The sequence below is a fragment of the Clupea harengus genome, chromosome 6 (genome assembly GCF_900700415.2).
Source record: "Clupea harengus chromosome 6, Ch_v2.0.2, whole genome shotgun sequence".
NCBI classification, from domain to species: domain Eukaryota; kingdom Metazoa; phylum Chordata; class Actinopteri; order Clupeiformes; family Clupeidae; genus Clupea; species Clupea harengus.
Genome location: NC_045157.1, coordinates 8,112,096 through 8,127,095, shown reverse-complemented (window position 1 = coordinate 8,127,095; position 15,000 = coordinate 8,112,096). Strand labels below are relative to the sequence as shown.

General features: G+C 45.1%; 1 protein-coding gene across 3 annotated transcripts in view; it reads left to right on the top strand.

Annotated features, from left to right (window-relative positions):
* Positions 1–15,000, top strand: part of jakmip1 (janus kinase and microtubule interacting protein 1) — a 25,283-nt gene that overhangs the window by 4,419 nt on the left and 5,864 nt on the right. For 2 of the 3 annotated variants that reach the window (XM_031568905.2, XM_031568904.2), the window contains exons 3-14: positions 1,086–1,343; positions 1,737–1,979; positions 2,432–2,611; positions 2,857–2,973; positions 4,670–4,816; positions 6,642–6,797; positions 7,683–7,742; positions 10,072–10,191; positions 10,627–10,752; positions 11,034–11,117; positions 13,230–13,307; positions 13,707–13,805. In XM_031568905.2, coding sequence (XP_031424765.1) covers positions 1,086–1,343; positions 1,737–1,979; positions 2,432–2,611; positions 2,857–2,973; positions 4,670–4,816; positions 6,642–6,797; positions 7,683–7,742; positions 10,072–10,191; positions 10,627–10,752; positions 11,034–11,117; positions 13,230–13,307; positions 13,707–13,805 — 1,668 coding nt within the window. The remainder of the gene's footprint in view (positions 1–1,085; positions 1,344–1,736; positions 1,980–2,431; positions 2,612–2,856; positions 2,974–4,669; positions 4,817–6,641; positions 6,798–7,682; positions 7,743–10,071; positions 10,192–10,626; positions 10,753–11,033; positions 11,118–13,229; positions 13,308–13,706; positions 13,806–15,000) is intronic. The other variant, XM_031568906.2, reaches the window with a different exon arrangement.

Sequence of the window (15,000 nt, the reverse complement as noted above, 5' to 3'; positions counted from 1 at the left end):
ATGTCACAAGTAACCCTGGAAGGGAAGGTATCCATCTGTGCCACCTCTGGTCTAGACACTTTGTTTTAAGTTTTTCAGGGAATTCTATTCTCAATTGTCCTCTGTCTACATTCTCTTAACTTTGCAGGCCTTCCACTTGTTCCGTTGAACGGAATGTTTGTTTGCCTGTGTCTCTGTGTATGTGATGATGATGATGATCCTGTTTTTGCCATGTTCTGAGCCTAGACAATGTTAATGTCCTATAAATATACATCATTAAATAGTATTTATTGGATTTTAAATGGCATTGCTCAGAGTTGCGTGAGAGAAAAGATTGAGGCAAGGGAAGTCCCTGTGTCGTGGTGTAGTCCTGAGATCTCCTTCCCCATCAAGGTGTGTGTGTGTGTGTGTGTCTGTCTGAGAACTCCTTCCCCATCAAGGTGTGTGTGTGTGTGTGTGTGTGTGTGTGTGTGTGTGTGTGTGTGTGTGTGTGTGTGTGTGTGTGTGTGTGTGTGTGTTAGTTTTGGACTGGTGGGTAATGCTGCTCACTGTAATAGCATTGTCTGACTCCGACTCCGAATTTGTGGAGATCCTTTGGTCGGCTTCCCTTCACAACTCACCGATCAGAAAGATTTGGGCTTCTTCTAAGTTTAGACTTTGGTCGTTAAATCTTTTATGGGCTACCTGCCAAGATCCCCTGTTCTCTGTCATCTTACGGCCCAGCCAAGACTATCACTGTCACTTTACGTCTCTCTCTCTCTCTCTCTGCCTCTCTCTCTCACTCTCTCTCTCCCTCTCTCTGCCTCTCTCTCTGCCTCTTTTCTTTCCTGTCCATCACTCTCTCTGTTTGGGCAGAAATCGTGTGTTCAGGGGACAATTGTCTTCATAAAAGAAATTCTGGAAAACTTGTGCTTAACAGCTGACAGAGACTGATTCAACTTATAACATTAATCGTCTCTCTCTCTCTCTCTCTCTCTCTCTCTCTCTCTCTCTCTCTCTTACTGTCACAATATATCATTCCACCTCCACTCTCTTTTTCATTTTCTCCTCCTCTTCTCCCCCCCCTTCCCTCTCTTCTCTCCACCCTCTACTCCTCTGTCCATCAGATGTGTAAGTTGCGGGAGCGGGTTCAAGAGCTGCGCTCCCAGCGGGAGTGTGAGCAGCACAAACACTCGGTTGCCATGACGGAGCTGCGGGTCAAGCTGCACGAGGAGCGCCAGCGCGAGGTGGCGGCGGCCCGCGAGGTGTTGGCACGGCAACACGAGGCTGAGCTCGCCCGTCTGGCACGGGTGCGAGAGGCCGAGGTGCAGCGGCTGCAGGCGCAGGTCAATGCCCTCAGGGAGGGGGGCGGAGTCAGCAGTGAGGTATACAATCTGTCTGTCTACCTGTGTGTCTGTGTGTCTGTCTCTCTGTATGTCTTTATCTCTGTCTGCATATCTGTCTGTCTTTATCTCTGTCTGCCTATCTGTCTGTCTGTCTGTCTGTCTTTATCTGTCTGTCTGTTTACCTGTTTATCTGTCTGTTTGTTGCTTTGAAATCAAAACATGATTATTTTAGTTATACACAGGAAAAAATATTAAATACCTAACCCATATAACAACAGTCCAACCAGAACACAGTAGTTCCTAACCATTTCCACTATTATTTTTACACCCACACCCACACCCACACCCACACACGCCCACACCCACACACACACACACCCACACACACACACACCCACACACACACACACACACACACACACACACACACAGATAAGGAGTATGCTCAGAGAAGAGGCCCGAGAGGAAGTGAGGCGGAGCCACGAGGCAGAGAAGCTCCGCCTCTCCCAGGAGCTGCAGGAGGTGCGGTCGTCACGGCGACAGGCAGAGGACGCTCTGGCCGTAGTTCAGCAGGCAGATAAGGCCAAAGCAAGCGATCTCAGAGTGGCCCATCAGCAGCACCAGGAGGAGATCCAGAGGATCAAACGAGAGAGCGAGAGAGACATCCGCCGACTGGTGAGAAAGACAAATAAAAGAGACTGAATAGTAGGCACAAGAAACTGTCTGATACTGATATAGAAAGACAGAGATGCGGAGAGAGAGAAAGAAATTAAATGTTGACAGGTAGAGAGAGATTAAACCAAATTCAAATTGATTATTAAACGACAAATAATACAATCATGGCAAACCAGAGAAGCCTTCCATAGTCTAGAGAAGACAGAAGGGAGACGGATTTGGGCCTCTTTCCAAATAACCAAGAGCCAGTCCGCATAGTTGATTCTAAGTACCAAACACATACAACATTGTAGTACTTGTATTTATAATGTGTTCAAATGTGTGTGTGTGTGTGTGTGTGTGTGTTTTTATGGTGTTTATGGCCACTTTTATGGGAGATCTTGCAAACTGATTTGTGTGTGTGTGTGTGTGTGTGTGTGTGTGTGTGTGTGTGTGTGTGTGTGTGTGTGAAGATTGAGGAGATGCGGGGTCGCGACCGCGTCCTGCAGACTCTGGAGAAGGAGCTGGGTATTCAGGCAGGCCAGACCAAGAGACTCCTGCTACAGAAGGCAGAGGCAGAGAAGAACCATGGCAGCCCCAAACGAGAGGTCGCCCCCGCCCTCGGAGACAGCCCGGAGATCCCCGGCAACCAGGTAACACCTGCTGCTGTTTGTGTGTCTGTGTTTGTGTGTGAGGGGAGGCACATTAATAAATGTGATCATATTACCAAAATGTGCACACAAAGCTTTTTCTGTGCCCAACTCTACCCTACTCTACACCAACCTGATGGCCTGGAATGTTGGCCTCCGAGCACCACGCCACAAAATCCTCACTCTCCCTTTTCCCTCCCTCTCGCATCCTCTCTTTTTCTCTCTCTCTCTCCCACTATCTTTATCAGGAGAGTGTTGATGAGAGGGACACTCGGCGGTTCCAGCTGAAGATCGCTGAGCTTCAGTCCGTCATCAGAAAGCTGGAGGACAGAAACGCACTTCTGTCTGATGAGAGGAACGAACTGGTACACACTCTCACACACACGCACACGCACACGCACACGCACACGAATACGCACACACGCACGCACACGCACTTAAGAGAACATGTGAACACAGACATGCAAATTTGTCTAGTGATGGAAAGATTATAGCCACAAGGGGGTGCTAGTTATCCGATGTCAGGCTTCTTTGCGCCATGGGGAAACAAAGAATGCAAATTCTGATTGTGGAATATCTCAGTATTCCAGTTTGAGACAAATGGCGCCCCCTCCTGTATGGGAGTTGGTTTGTGAGAGAGTCTGTATTACTTCCTGGTGAACAGGAGTGCTGCTCAGCTCATAGCAAGATAGACACCTTTTCACCCTAGGAAGCATTCATCGTGTTATGGTATATTATCTTGGCCTGAAACTCAGTGCCTCAGTAAACTTGCAGTGAAGAAAAGGATGAAAAAGCTAGAAGTGCTCTCAATGCTGTAAAGAAATGTCCATAAAATACCCATTCCAATTCAAATCTGGTGCAAGATTTTTGACAGTATCATTATATCAGTTGCATTGTATGGATGTGAGATATGGGATCCACTCAGTAAGCTAAACTACATTGGATGGGACAACAATCCCATAGTCTCTGCATGCAGAATGTATTAGAACCATTCGAAACGAGGTTTAAAGAAAAACACCCACAAATGCAGAGTTAGCCAGATTCCCATTGGCATTAAACCTACAAAAAGGATCCTTAAAATTCTTGATGCATCTAAAATCAAATACAGAAAACACAATTTGAAGCATTCAAAACCCGTGAGGTCAACCCTGAAACCTGTGCCCTCTGTTGGTTGACTCTGAAGTTAACTAATACACTAAACTAATACACTACTCAATCTCAGACCAACACTGCTTTCCAAAGTCAGATCAGAGTAAATCAAATTATGAAACCAAGTAAGAAAACATATTTGGGACATTTGGACATCCAAATCACAACCAAAATTAGAAATGCTATCTAACACTGAAAAGAGACTACAAATGATCAGAGTATCTTTACACCGTCAAAGATACAAAGCCGAGGCAAATCCTAACCAAGTACAGGCTCCGTGACCACAGCCTAGCAAGTAAGAAAGGCACAAGAAATCATGGCTAACGAGAGAACAACGCATTTGTGGTCGCTGTATGACTGGTGAGATTGAGACAGAGATGCACGTTCGCCTTCATTGTGAAAAATTCAATAAAGAAATAATATATTAGTAGATTTCCCTTCACTGAATAGCATGGACAAACTTCCTATAGAGAGCCCAGAGGGGCAAACAGCGACTCTGGCTGCTAAGTAAAGTAAAGCTTTTTGAATTTGAATTTTAGTGAGCAGGGACTGACCGATGGCTATGGAGTTGATATCAACACATATCACACTTACACACATTGTAACACACAGACTATTACACACACTATTGCACACACTGTAACACACACTATTACACACACACTGTTACGCACACTGTAACACACATGATTATACATACTATTACGCACACTATTACACACACTATGACACACACTGTAACACACACTATTACACACACACTGTTAGGCACACTGTAACACACATGATTATACATACTATTACGCACACTATTACACACACTATGACACACACTGTAACACACACTTACGCACACTATGACACACACAATGACACACACTAACACAGCCCCTCTCTCTCTCTGTGTCTCAGCTGAAGCGTGTGCGTGAGACGGATGGACAGATGAAGCCCCTCCTGGAGAGGAATAAACGGATGAGTAAAAAGAACGATGATCTCCTGCAGAGTCTGCAGCGCATGGAGGACAAGCTGAAGAACCTGAGCAGAGAGAACGCAGAACTGGTGAGACACACGCACACACGCACACACAGACACACACGCACACACACATATATATATACAGTGGGGAAAATAAGTATTTGAACCCCTGCCGATTTCACAAGTTTGTGATCTATAATTGTAATAGTAGGTGTATTTTAACAGTGAGAAACAGAATATCAACAAAAAAATCCAGAAAACTGCATTTTATAACATTTATGACTTAATTTGCATTTGATGCAGAAAATAAGTATTTGAACCCCTAGCAAAACATGACTTAGTACTTGGTGGAATAACCCTTGTTGGCAAGCACAGACGTCAGACTTTTCTTGCAGTTGGTCACCAGGTTTACACACATATCAGGAGGGATTTTGGTCCACTCCTCTTTGCAGATCCTCTCCAAATCCTTAAGGTTGCGTTTTCAATGGGAGGGAATGAGGGAATGAGGTTCAAGCCCAATATTCCACATTACATGGCCCCATCCATAGTCCCCTCGATGCAGTGGAGTCGTCCTGTACCCTTGGCAGAGAAACAGCTCCAAAGCATAATGTTTCCACCTCCATGCTTGACGGTGGGGATGGTGTCATATTCAGCATTCTTACCCCTCCAAACGCGGCAAGTCGAGTTGATGCCAAAGAGCTTGATTTTGGTCTCATCTGACCACATCCGGTCTCCCAATCCTCCTTAGAATCATTCAAGTGTTCATTGGCAAACTTCAGACGGCCCTGTACATGTGCTTCCTTGAGCAGGGGGACCTTGCGAGTTCTGCAGTACTTCAAACAATTACGGCGTAGTGTGTTGCCAATGGTTTTCTTGGTGACTGTGGTCCCAGTTGCCTTGAGATCATTCACAAGCTCCCCCTGTATAGTTCTGGGGTTATTCTGCACCTTTCGGATGATCACCGATACTGCACGAGGGGATATCTTGCATGGAGCCCAAGACCTAGAGCGATGGACAGTTGTTTGGTGTTGCTTCCATTTACGAATAATCGCACCAATTGTTGTCTGCTTCTCACCAAGCTGGTTGCCGATGGTTTTGTAACCCATTCCAGCCTTGTGCAGGTCTACAATCTTATCTCTGACGTCCTTGGTCAACTCTTTGGTCTTGCCCATGGTGGTGAGGTTGAAGGTGTGAAGTATGATTCTTTGGACAGGTTTCTTTTATACACATCACCAGTTGAGATCAGGTGTACCTTGTTAGGCCTAATGAGGACTAATCTGTGTGCTTCTTGGGGCGCATAACTGGTCATTGGGAGCCAGAATTCTTGCTGTCTGCTTGGGGGTTCAAATACTTATTTTCTGCATCAAGTCATAAATGTTATAAAAAGCAGTTTTCTGGATTTGTTTGTTGATATTCTATTTCTCACTGTTAAAATACACCTACCATTACAATTATAGATCACACATTTCTTTGCAAGTGGCCAAACTTGCGAAATCGGCAGGGGTTCAAATACTTATTTTCCCCACTGTATATATACACACACATATATATACATATATACACACACATATATATACACATATATACACACATACGCACTCTAACACACACAAATACACATGCATGCCCCCCACACACACGCACACATGCACACACACACACATGCGCACACAGAGACACACACACACACACACACACACACACACAGACGTGCATGCCCAGAAGTTAATACAACAAATACACAGACACACTGAGACAAACACAAATGCTCACACACACAAAAAAAAAACATACACTAATACACAAAATCAATATTTCTGAGAACATCCCATGTGCAATTCCCAGTATTACACACAAGATGGCGCTCCATCTACATGCTTGTGCTCTCTCTCTCCTCTGTGTCTCTCAGAAGGAGATTTCGTCGCAGCAGTCAAACTCCCAGCATGCCGTTCTGAAGCGGCCCTCCTCGCTGACAGATCTAAGCCACGCCCACGAGCAGCAAGAGGTAGATTTTCTACGTCTCCAGGTGACGGAGCAGCGCAGTGTCATCGAAGAGCTTGTGCAGGTGGGTTGCCATGGCTACGCACAGGGACTAGCGGGCGGTCTGTCTGATGGCTTAACGTTCAGTGGGTATTTAAGTTATTGAAGGGTGAAGGAAACTAGGATAAATAAACTCCCCGGGAAAGACAAGATGGGTCAAAGTTTATAACATTTGCTCTTTATATTTCTTGGTTATTGTTATGTTAATCATTTAATTATTGTGTTCTGTGAATCCACACAACTTGTTGGCTTATTTTGAGATCTTGGCCAGCAAACTGATTTTTGTACAGTGTGTTTGAGTGTGTGTGTGTGTTTGAGTGTGTGTGTGTTTGAGTGTGTGTGTGTGTGTGTTTGAGTGTGTGTGTGTGTGTGTGTGTGTGTGTGTGTGTGTGTTTGAGTGTGTGTGTGTTTGAGTGTGTGATTTCTGTGTGTTTTTTCATTCATTACTGACACTGACCCATAATTACGCCTGTTGAGTAATCACTTGTTAGCTGATTAGCTTTTTCAAGCTGTGATGTTAATTAGTTTGTTTACATCGTTAGGGATAATTGCACGAGTTCAAACCTCCAAGCTCATCTCTCTCCTTGTTTTCCCTCTTCTTGTTCTTCTCTGTCCTTCGTCGCTCCATCATCATCATACACACACACACATAAGCAAACACACGCACACACACACACACTGTTCTTTTTAAGAAATGAAAAGTGTCATATACTGTATGTAGTCACATTCATGTCAGATGAAAGACTGAAAGTGAACAGTTGAACATGAACAGTTTTGGTCAGAATGTGTCTGTGTGTGTCTGTGTCTGTGTCTGTGTGTGTGTGTGTGTGTGTGTGTGTGTGAGAGAGAGAGAGAGAGAGAGACAGAGACAGAGTGACTTATGTCAGGTGTTTTTCTTTCTTCCCCTCAGGAGCGAGAGAGGCTGCTGATGAACAAGAAGAACAAGAGGAAAGGCCTGAAAGTGTCCAAGGTGAGCTCACCTCTCCCTTCACCTCTCCTCCTCACTTTTCTTCAGATATCTTCTTGCCCTCCCTCCTCTCCTCTCATTTTCCTCTCTCTCTGCTCACCCTTTCCTGTCGTCTCTCTACCTCACCTCTTCATCTCTCCCTTTTTCCTCTCCTCTCCTCACCTCTCATTCTCTTCTTTCTCTCTCTCTGTTCTCCCTCTCCTGTCCTCCCTCAGAGCCTAGAGAGCTCATCCTCTCTTCTATTTATCCTCTCCTTTCTCTCTCTCTCTCTTTCTTCACCTCCTCTCTTTCTTTCTTGACTTCTCTTTCTCACTCTATCTCTCTCTCTCTTTCTTTCTTCACATCTCCTCTCTCTCTCTCTCTTTCTTCACATCCCCTCTCTCTCTCTCTCTCTCTCTTTCTTCACATCTCCTCTCTCTCTCTTCACATCTCCTCTCTCTCTCTCTTTCTTCAAATCTCCTCTCTCTCTCTCTTTCTTCACATCTCCTCTCTCTCTCTCTTTCTTCACATCTCTCTCTCTCTCTTTCTCCACATCTCCTCTCTCTCTTTCTCCACATCTCCTCTCTCTCTCTCTCTCTCTCTTTCTCCACATCTCCTCTCTCTCTCTCTCTCTCTCTCTCTCTTTCTTCACATCTCCTCTCTCTCTCTCTTTCTTGACTTATCTCTCTCTTTTGCTTTGCTTTCAGAATGTTCTTTGTTTTCACTGCAGTCGCCAATCACTGCAGATCACTGCATGTTGTCTGTGTTTTATGTCACTCTGCTTTATGATGTTTGATGTGCCATTACCAAGCAACTGCGTGTGTGTGTGTGTGTGTGTGTGTGTGTGTGTGTATGTGTGTGTGTGTGTGTGAGAGAGAAGGAGAGGAAGGAGAGAGAGAGGGAAGATGTGTTTGGGGATGTGCCCTAATTGGACTCTTGGGGATTCATACTGTTCAGGGTCCCTCTGTCTCTCTCCCTCTCTCTCTCTGTCTTTCTCTTTCTGTGTGTGTGTGTGTGTTTGTGTGTGTGTGTGTGTGTGTGTGTGTGTGTGTGTGTGCATGCTGAGTGGAGCTTACACGGTTGAAAAACACAGATGATGGTAACAAGAGGGAGGGGCTAACACTGTGTGTTTTTGTGTGCAAGAGTTTATACACACACACACTCCTGACTCCGTAGCGGTTCAGCTGGAGACACACTCACACATATGGACTGGCTTTGGAAGGATTGGTGGAACCTTTCAGTGTGACGGTTGGAACAAAAGAACAAGGACACTGATGACTATGATCATGACGACGATGAAGATCACAGCGATTAGGGATGTGATGAAGATAAGCGCTTTTTGACTTTGGATTAGCTTGGACTTGGAATACCCAGCAGACACACACACACACACACACACACACACACACACACACACACACACACACACACACACACACACACACACACACACACACAGCTCAAGATGACGGAATACTTTCTGCTCATTCTCTACTTCTCGTCTTTCATATGTCTGTGTGCACTGGTCTGTCTTTACTTCTCTGGCTGTCAGGAGATGACCTATAAAAATGATGGTAAGACACACACACACACACACACACACACACACACACACACACAAACACACACACGTCCACACACACTTACATAGAAATACACACAGTTGTTTTGCGCGAACATTTCTGAAGTTCTGGAAACTGAGGTGATGTATTCAAATAATTCCAAGATGAGGCTGTAGACCGACCATCCAACTACCAGTGTGCTAGCTCCACATCAACAGCGCGCAGTAGGAGAAATACGAACTATTACCACCGCACAGATCGACCACTATATCCAACTAATATGGCTGCCGCTGAAGGGTGCGCAGAAACATATGGGGTCAAGGGGCAACATAGAGTGTGTTTTTTTTCTATGTATTATTTTCCTATGATCAATTAATCGAAATCAACAAGTATTTTTGACAACCCTAATTGCTATCCACTTATTATAAGCCTTCTGTGGTTGCTGCCTTTGTTGCATACGTGTCACTGAAGAAAGGAGATGCAGAAAGGCCGCTGGGCTGGAAAAAAAACAGTGAAGAAACGGAGCTCTTGTAATAGCGGACTTCTAGTACATAGCAGTGACCTTGAACAAAACCTCTCGCCCTGTGAAATGTGAGTGAAACAATCATCATTTAACATGTCTTCAGGGCTGTTCTCAATCTCTCTCTCTCTTTCTCTCTCTCTTTCTGTCTCTCTCTCTGTGTGTCTCTGTATCTCTCTCCATTTCTCTCTCTCTGTCTCTCTCTCTTTCTCTCCGTTTCTCCAACGCTCTCTTTTCTCTCTCTCTTGCTCCTCCTCTTTCGGTCCTGCAGAAGCATGTTGTGGAGACATATTTTGGATTTGATGAGGAGTCTGTGGATTCAGAAACCTCCTCGCTCACCTCCTTCAACACTGACCACACCCCGGCCACCCCTGAGGAGGAGCTTGAGGAGGTGATGACGCTCTTATTCATGTCTATAACGTGTTTATAAACATATTTGTAACCGTAGATGGGTATGTGTGTGTGCATGGAAGCATGTATGTACGGTACATAATAAACTGCACTTACTTGATCATTTGTCAGGGTTAGATATATTTGCATTCATGTTCTGTGCCATTGACTTGACCTGACGTGACCTATGACCTATTGTCCTCCTAGTTGTAGTTCAGCTGCATTTTAAATGTGGCTCTGTGAGTTGTGGGGATCAGTAGGGATAGTTTGAATACAGGTAGGTTGAAAGCACACAGGAACAGGAAGTTGAAGAAGTTCTGTATTTAAACGGGTGCTGATCTCTTCTCTCTAGCTAAGTTAGAATAGTAGTGTCAGAGTGTGTATGTCTTCCTTGTGTCAGAAGGTGCTCATCTTTGCCTTGTGTGTGATTGGTCAGACTTTCTGTCGGGAGGAGGCTGAGCTACGTTTCCGTCAGCTCACTCGAGAGTATCAAGCTCTGCAGCGAGCCTACGCCCTCCTCCAAGAGACCACCGGCCCACTGGATCCAGAGAGACACTGTAGGGTAAGGCTGTGAGTAGTGTGCGTGTGTGCGTGTGTGTGCGTGTGTGTGCGTGTGTGTGCGTGTGTGTGCGTGTGCGTGCGTGTGCGTGCGTGTGTGTGCGTGTGCGTGTGCGTGCGTGTGTGTGCGTGTGTGTGTGTGTGCGCGTGTGTGTGTGTGTGTGTGTGTGTAAATCTTTTTATTTCTCTGACTGGCTGTGCATTCTTTATAAATATGAGTGCTGTTCTGATTGGCTGTGTGCTCACGGTCTGCCTTTCTGATTGGCTGTGCTGTTTGTCCGTCAGTCGCGGGAGCAGCTGCAGGCGGAGCTGACTGGCTGCCAGGCGCGGATCGCAGACCTCGAGCGCAGCCTGGCTGAGAAGGGGCAGGTAACGCAGAAAAAGGGCGGGGGCAGGGGCCTTCTGGCTCCATTCTTATTGGTTGTGCTGCTTGTCTGTCTGGTGGCGGGGGGCCTGTGCTGGCACTATGCTGACAGGGTGTGCAGAAGCCTCACTATGTGATGTCACTGCTCACCTGGCCAATCCCGTGAGGCTGTGGCTGTGTGGTTTTCAAGCTCTGCCCACTCACGTTTGGTGCTGTGTTTCAAGTGTCCTTAATGCACGGCACTATCTCACTCTTAGTGCCGTGCTGATGTAGGGTGAACTATCTCACTCTTAGTTCACCTTACATCAGCACAGCACTGTCTCACTCTTAGTGCACCCTACATCCCTACATCAGCACAGCACTGTCTCACTCTTAGTTCACCCTACATCCCTACGGCACTGTCTCACTCTTAGTTCACCCTACATCAGCACGGCACTGTCTCACTTTTAATTCACTCTACTTCAATACCGCACCCTAACACACACTCAAAACATTGACATTACATACACATTTTCACACACTCACATACCTTTACATACATTAATGTAAGACATTAAAGACACATGCACACACACACATTTGTTGTTAAAATGTTAAAAAATGAAGCCTGTAATTTCTCAAATTCCCACACATAAATGTAGTCAACTGTACTGGTAACACCAGGCAAAGAGAATAATTGTATGATGACAATCAAACAGGACAAGATCAGACAAGTTATATTTGATTATGTGTACACTGGCAATGATGGAGAAGAATGACACTTTTAAGCTCTTAGTTTGTATCATGTAGTTAGCACATAGTGACACCACAATACTGCATACAAACCAATCATTTGAAAGGGTGTGTGTGTCTGTCTTTGCTCAAAGCTTATCTATACTCAGCTTCCTGAATGTCTGTCCTTGCATGTTTAAGACTGGTCAGCTCTTCTTTGCATGTGTACCATTGGTTAGCTCTTCTTTGCATGTCTACCATTGGTTAGCTGTTCCTTGTACATGTTCCATTGGTTGGCTGTTCCTTGTACATTTTCCATTGGTTTGGATGTTTCTGTTGGTTTGATTTGCATGTATTCTTTTGTGACTTCACTTCCTGTAACCATGGTGATGGATTCTGCTGCTCAATAAAAGTCAAAGCAAAGCCCTGTCTTCTGTCACTTAACGTGTGTGTGTGTGTGTGTGTGTGTGTGTGTGTGTGTGTGTGTGTGTGTGTGTGTGTGTGTGTGTGTGTGTGTGTGTGTGTGTGTGTGTGTCTGTACATTTCTATTTCGCATGAGAGATGCTGGGCTAAGTAAGTGTGTGTTGGCCTACAAGCGTGTTTGAGCATGCATGCATTGCTGTGTGTTTATGTGTGCAGGACTATGAGCTGTCAGGTTGAGCGTGTTTCTGAATCTGTATGACCATTTTTCGATGAAATGATTTCGATGTTGGTATGAGGAATGGTGTGCAAGTGTGTTTGGTGTGTTTAATATTAGAATCATGTCTTTGTGTGTCCATGTGTGTGTTAGAATGCAGCTGTTAATGTGGGTGACTACTAAATGATAAGATAGGTTTGTGTGTGTGTGTGTGAGAGAGATGTGTGATGCAGGATGCTATGTGTGTGTGTGTGTGTGTGTGTGTGTGTGAGAGAGAGAGAGAGAGAGAGAGAGAGAGAGAGAGAGAGAGAGAGAGAGAGAGAGAGAGAGAGAGAGAGAGAGAGAGAGAGAGAGAGAGAGAGAGAGAGAGAGAGAGAGAGAGAGAGAGAGAGAGAGAGAGAGAGAGATGTGTGTGATGGAGGATGCTGTGTGTGTGTGTGAGAAATGTGTGATGCAGGATGCTATGTGTGTGTGTGTGTGTGTGTGTGTGTGTGTGAGAGAAAGAGAGAGAGAAATGTGTGATGCAGGATGCTATGTTTGTGAGTCAGGGCCATTTGGAGAGTGAAGAGGTTTGTGTGTGTGTGTGTAAGAAAGAGACCACTGAGGTGTGTGTGTGTGTGTGTGAGAGAGAGAGAGAGATAAAGATGTGTGATGCAGGATGCTGTGTGTGTGTGTGTGTGAGAGAGACAGAGAGCGAGATTACTGAGGTGTGTGTGTGTGTATGAAAGAGATTACTGAGGCGTGTGTGTGTGTGTATGTGATTAATCAGGTGTGTGTGATGCAGGATGCTAAGTGGGTGGAAGACAAGCAGAGCCTCATCAGGACAAACCAGGATCTCAGAGAGAAGGTGCGTGTGTGTGTGTGTGTGTGTGTGTGCATGTGTGTGCGTGTGTGTGTGTGTGTGTGTGTGTGCATCTTGTTGGCTCACAGATTATTTAACATGTATGTAACTGTAAAAACAACTGCACAGCACATCTTAAGTGGTTTCACTTCCTACCAGTCCTGGGTTATTATGCGTCATTGACATGGGAGCTGTTAGAAAGGAAGTTTAACAGCGCAATAAAACTCAACATTACATTCATCAGTTTAATTCTAAGCATTGTACTATTTATCTCGCCCTTTCTCTCTCCTCTCTCCTCCTCTTTCCCTCTCTCATTATCCCTCTCTCTCCCTCTCTTTCTCTCTCTCTCTCCCTCTCTCTCTCTCTCTCTCTCTCTCTCTCTCCCTCTCTCTCTGTCTGTCTCAGATATCACACCTGGAGCATTCTGAGCTCCGTCTGCGTTCTGAGGTGCAGGATTCTCTGGATCAGAATGAGCTGCTGGAGTTCCGAGTCCTCGAGCTCGAAGTAAGAGACTCCTTCCTGTTACCACAGCAACCGCCCCCCTCATCTGCCCCGCCACTGTCACGCGGGGGCGACACGCAGCGGCAGGCTAAACACACGGTCTACATCCAGTAACACACAAACACACACACAGAGAGAATATCTCAGCGATATTATCCAGTTTTGCTAACGTACTCATAGCTGGCCTACAGTCATCTGCATTTGCTCATACACATACCCACACACACCCACACGCACACGCACACACATCTGGATGTGATACACTGTATATTATACACTATTTTAAACTTTGCATGGATATCATGTACATGTGCACACACACACTCACACACATTTGCACTTCTTTTTATGTTTGTCTTCTGTTATCACCCGGTCCTTAAGTCTGTCATTAAAATTCTTATTTTTTTATTGAGATGTACATTTACCGTTAAAACCTTTTATTTGAGTTTGAATGGAATAAAATGTATTTGATTTTAATCCTTCCATTTATTCATGCATTGTCTTTGTGTTATCAAAGTGTGTGTGTGTGTGTGTGTGTGTGTGCACATATGTGAGTGTGTGTGTGCACATATGTGAGTTTGTATGCACATATGTGAGTGTGTGTGCATGCATCTTTTTATCCCGCATGTCTGAGGTGAAACACAGACACATCTCATCAAGGAAACATCTCTGTATATGACGATGTTAATTTGACGCCAAAACTAATGGCTCATACGGAGATCACTGATGCCCGATTTAATGAACTATGCACACACTGAAGCAATCTCTACACACTACTCTACACACTGAACCAATCTCTACACACTATACTCTACACACTGAACTTTGGTACAGTACTTTTGAGTACAGTGGCCTAGTTCCCCTGCATGAGTCTAATTCTTTATCAGTTTCAGTTTGGTCTTCTGACTGGGTCATGTGTTTTAATTTTTCTGTTAAGTCTCGTCTCATTTTCTACACGTGAACATCCACACCTAGCAAACACTCATTGGTCACTTGTGTATCCGTCCAGCATCCAGCGTTCAAACACTCATTCATTGGTCACTTGTGTATCCGTCCAGCATCCAGCGTTCAAACTCACGGTCCATGTCTCTACACCAAGTGCAATGTGGAAGGTTCTGTTCCCTTTATCTCGCTTTAGCTGTTACTCACCCTCTCTATCCATCACCAGTCCAACCTTCTACTCTCAGTTATACTCTCT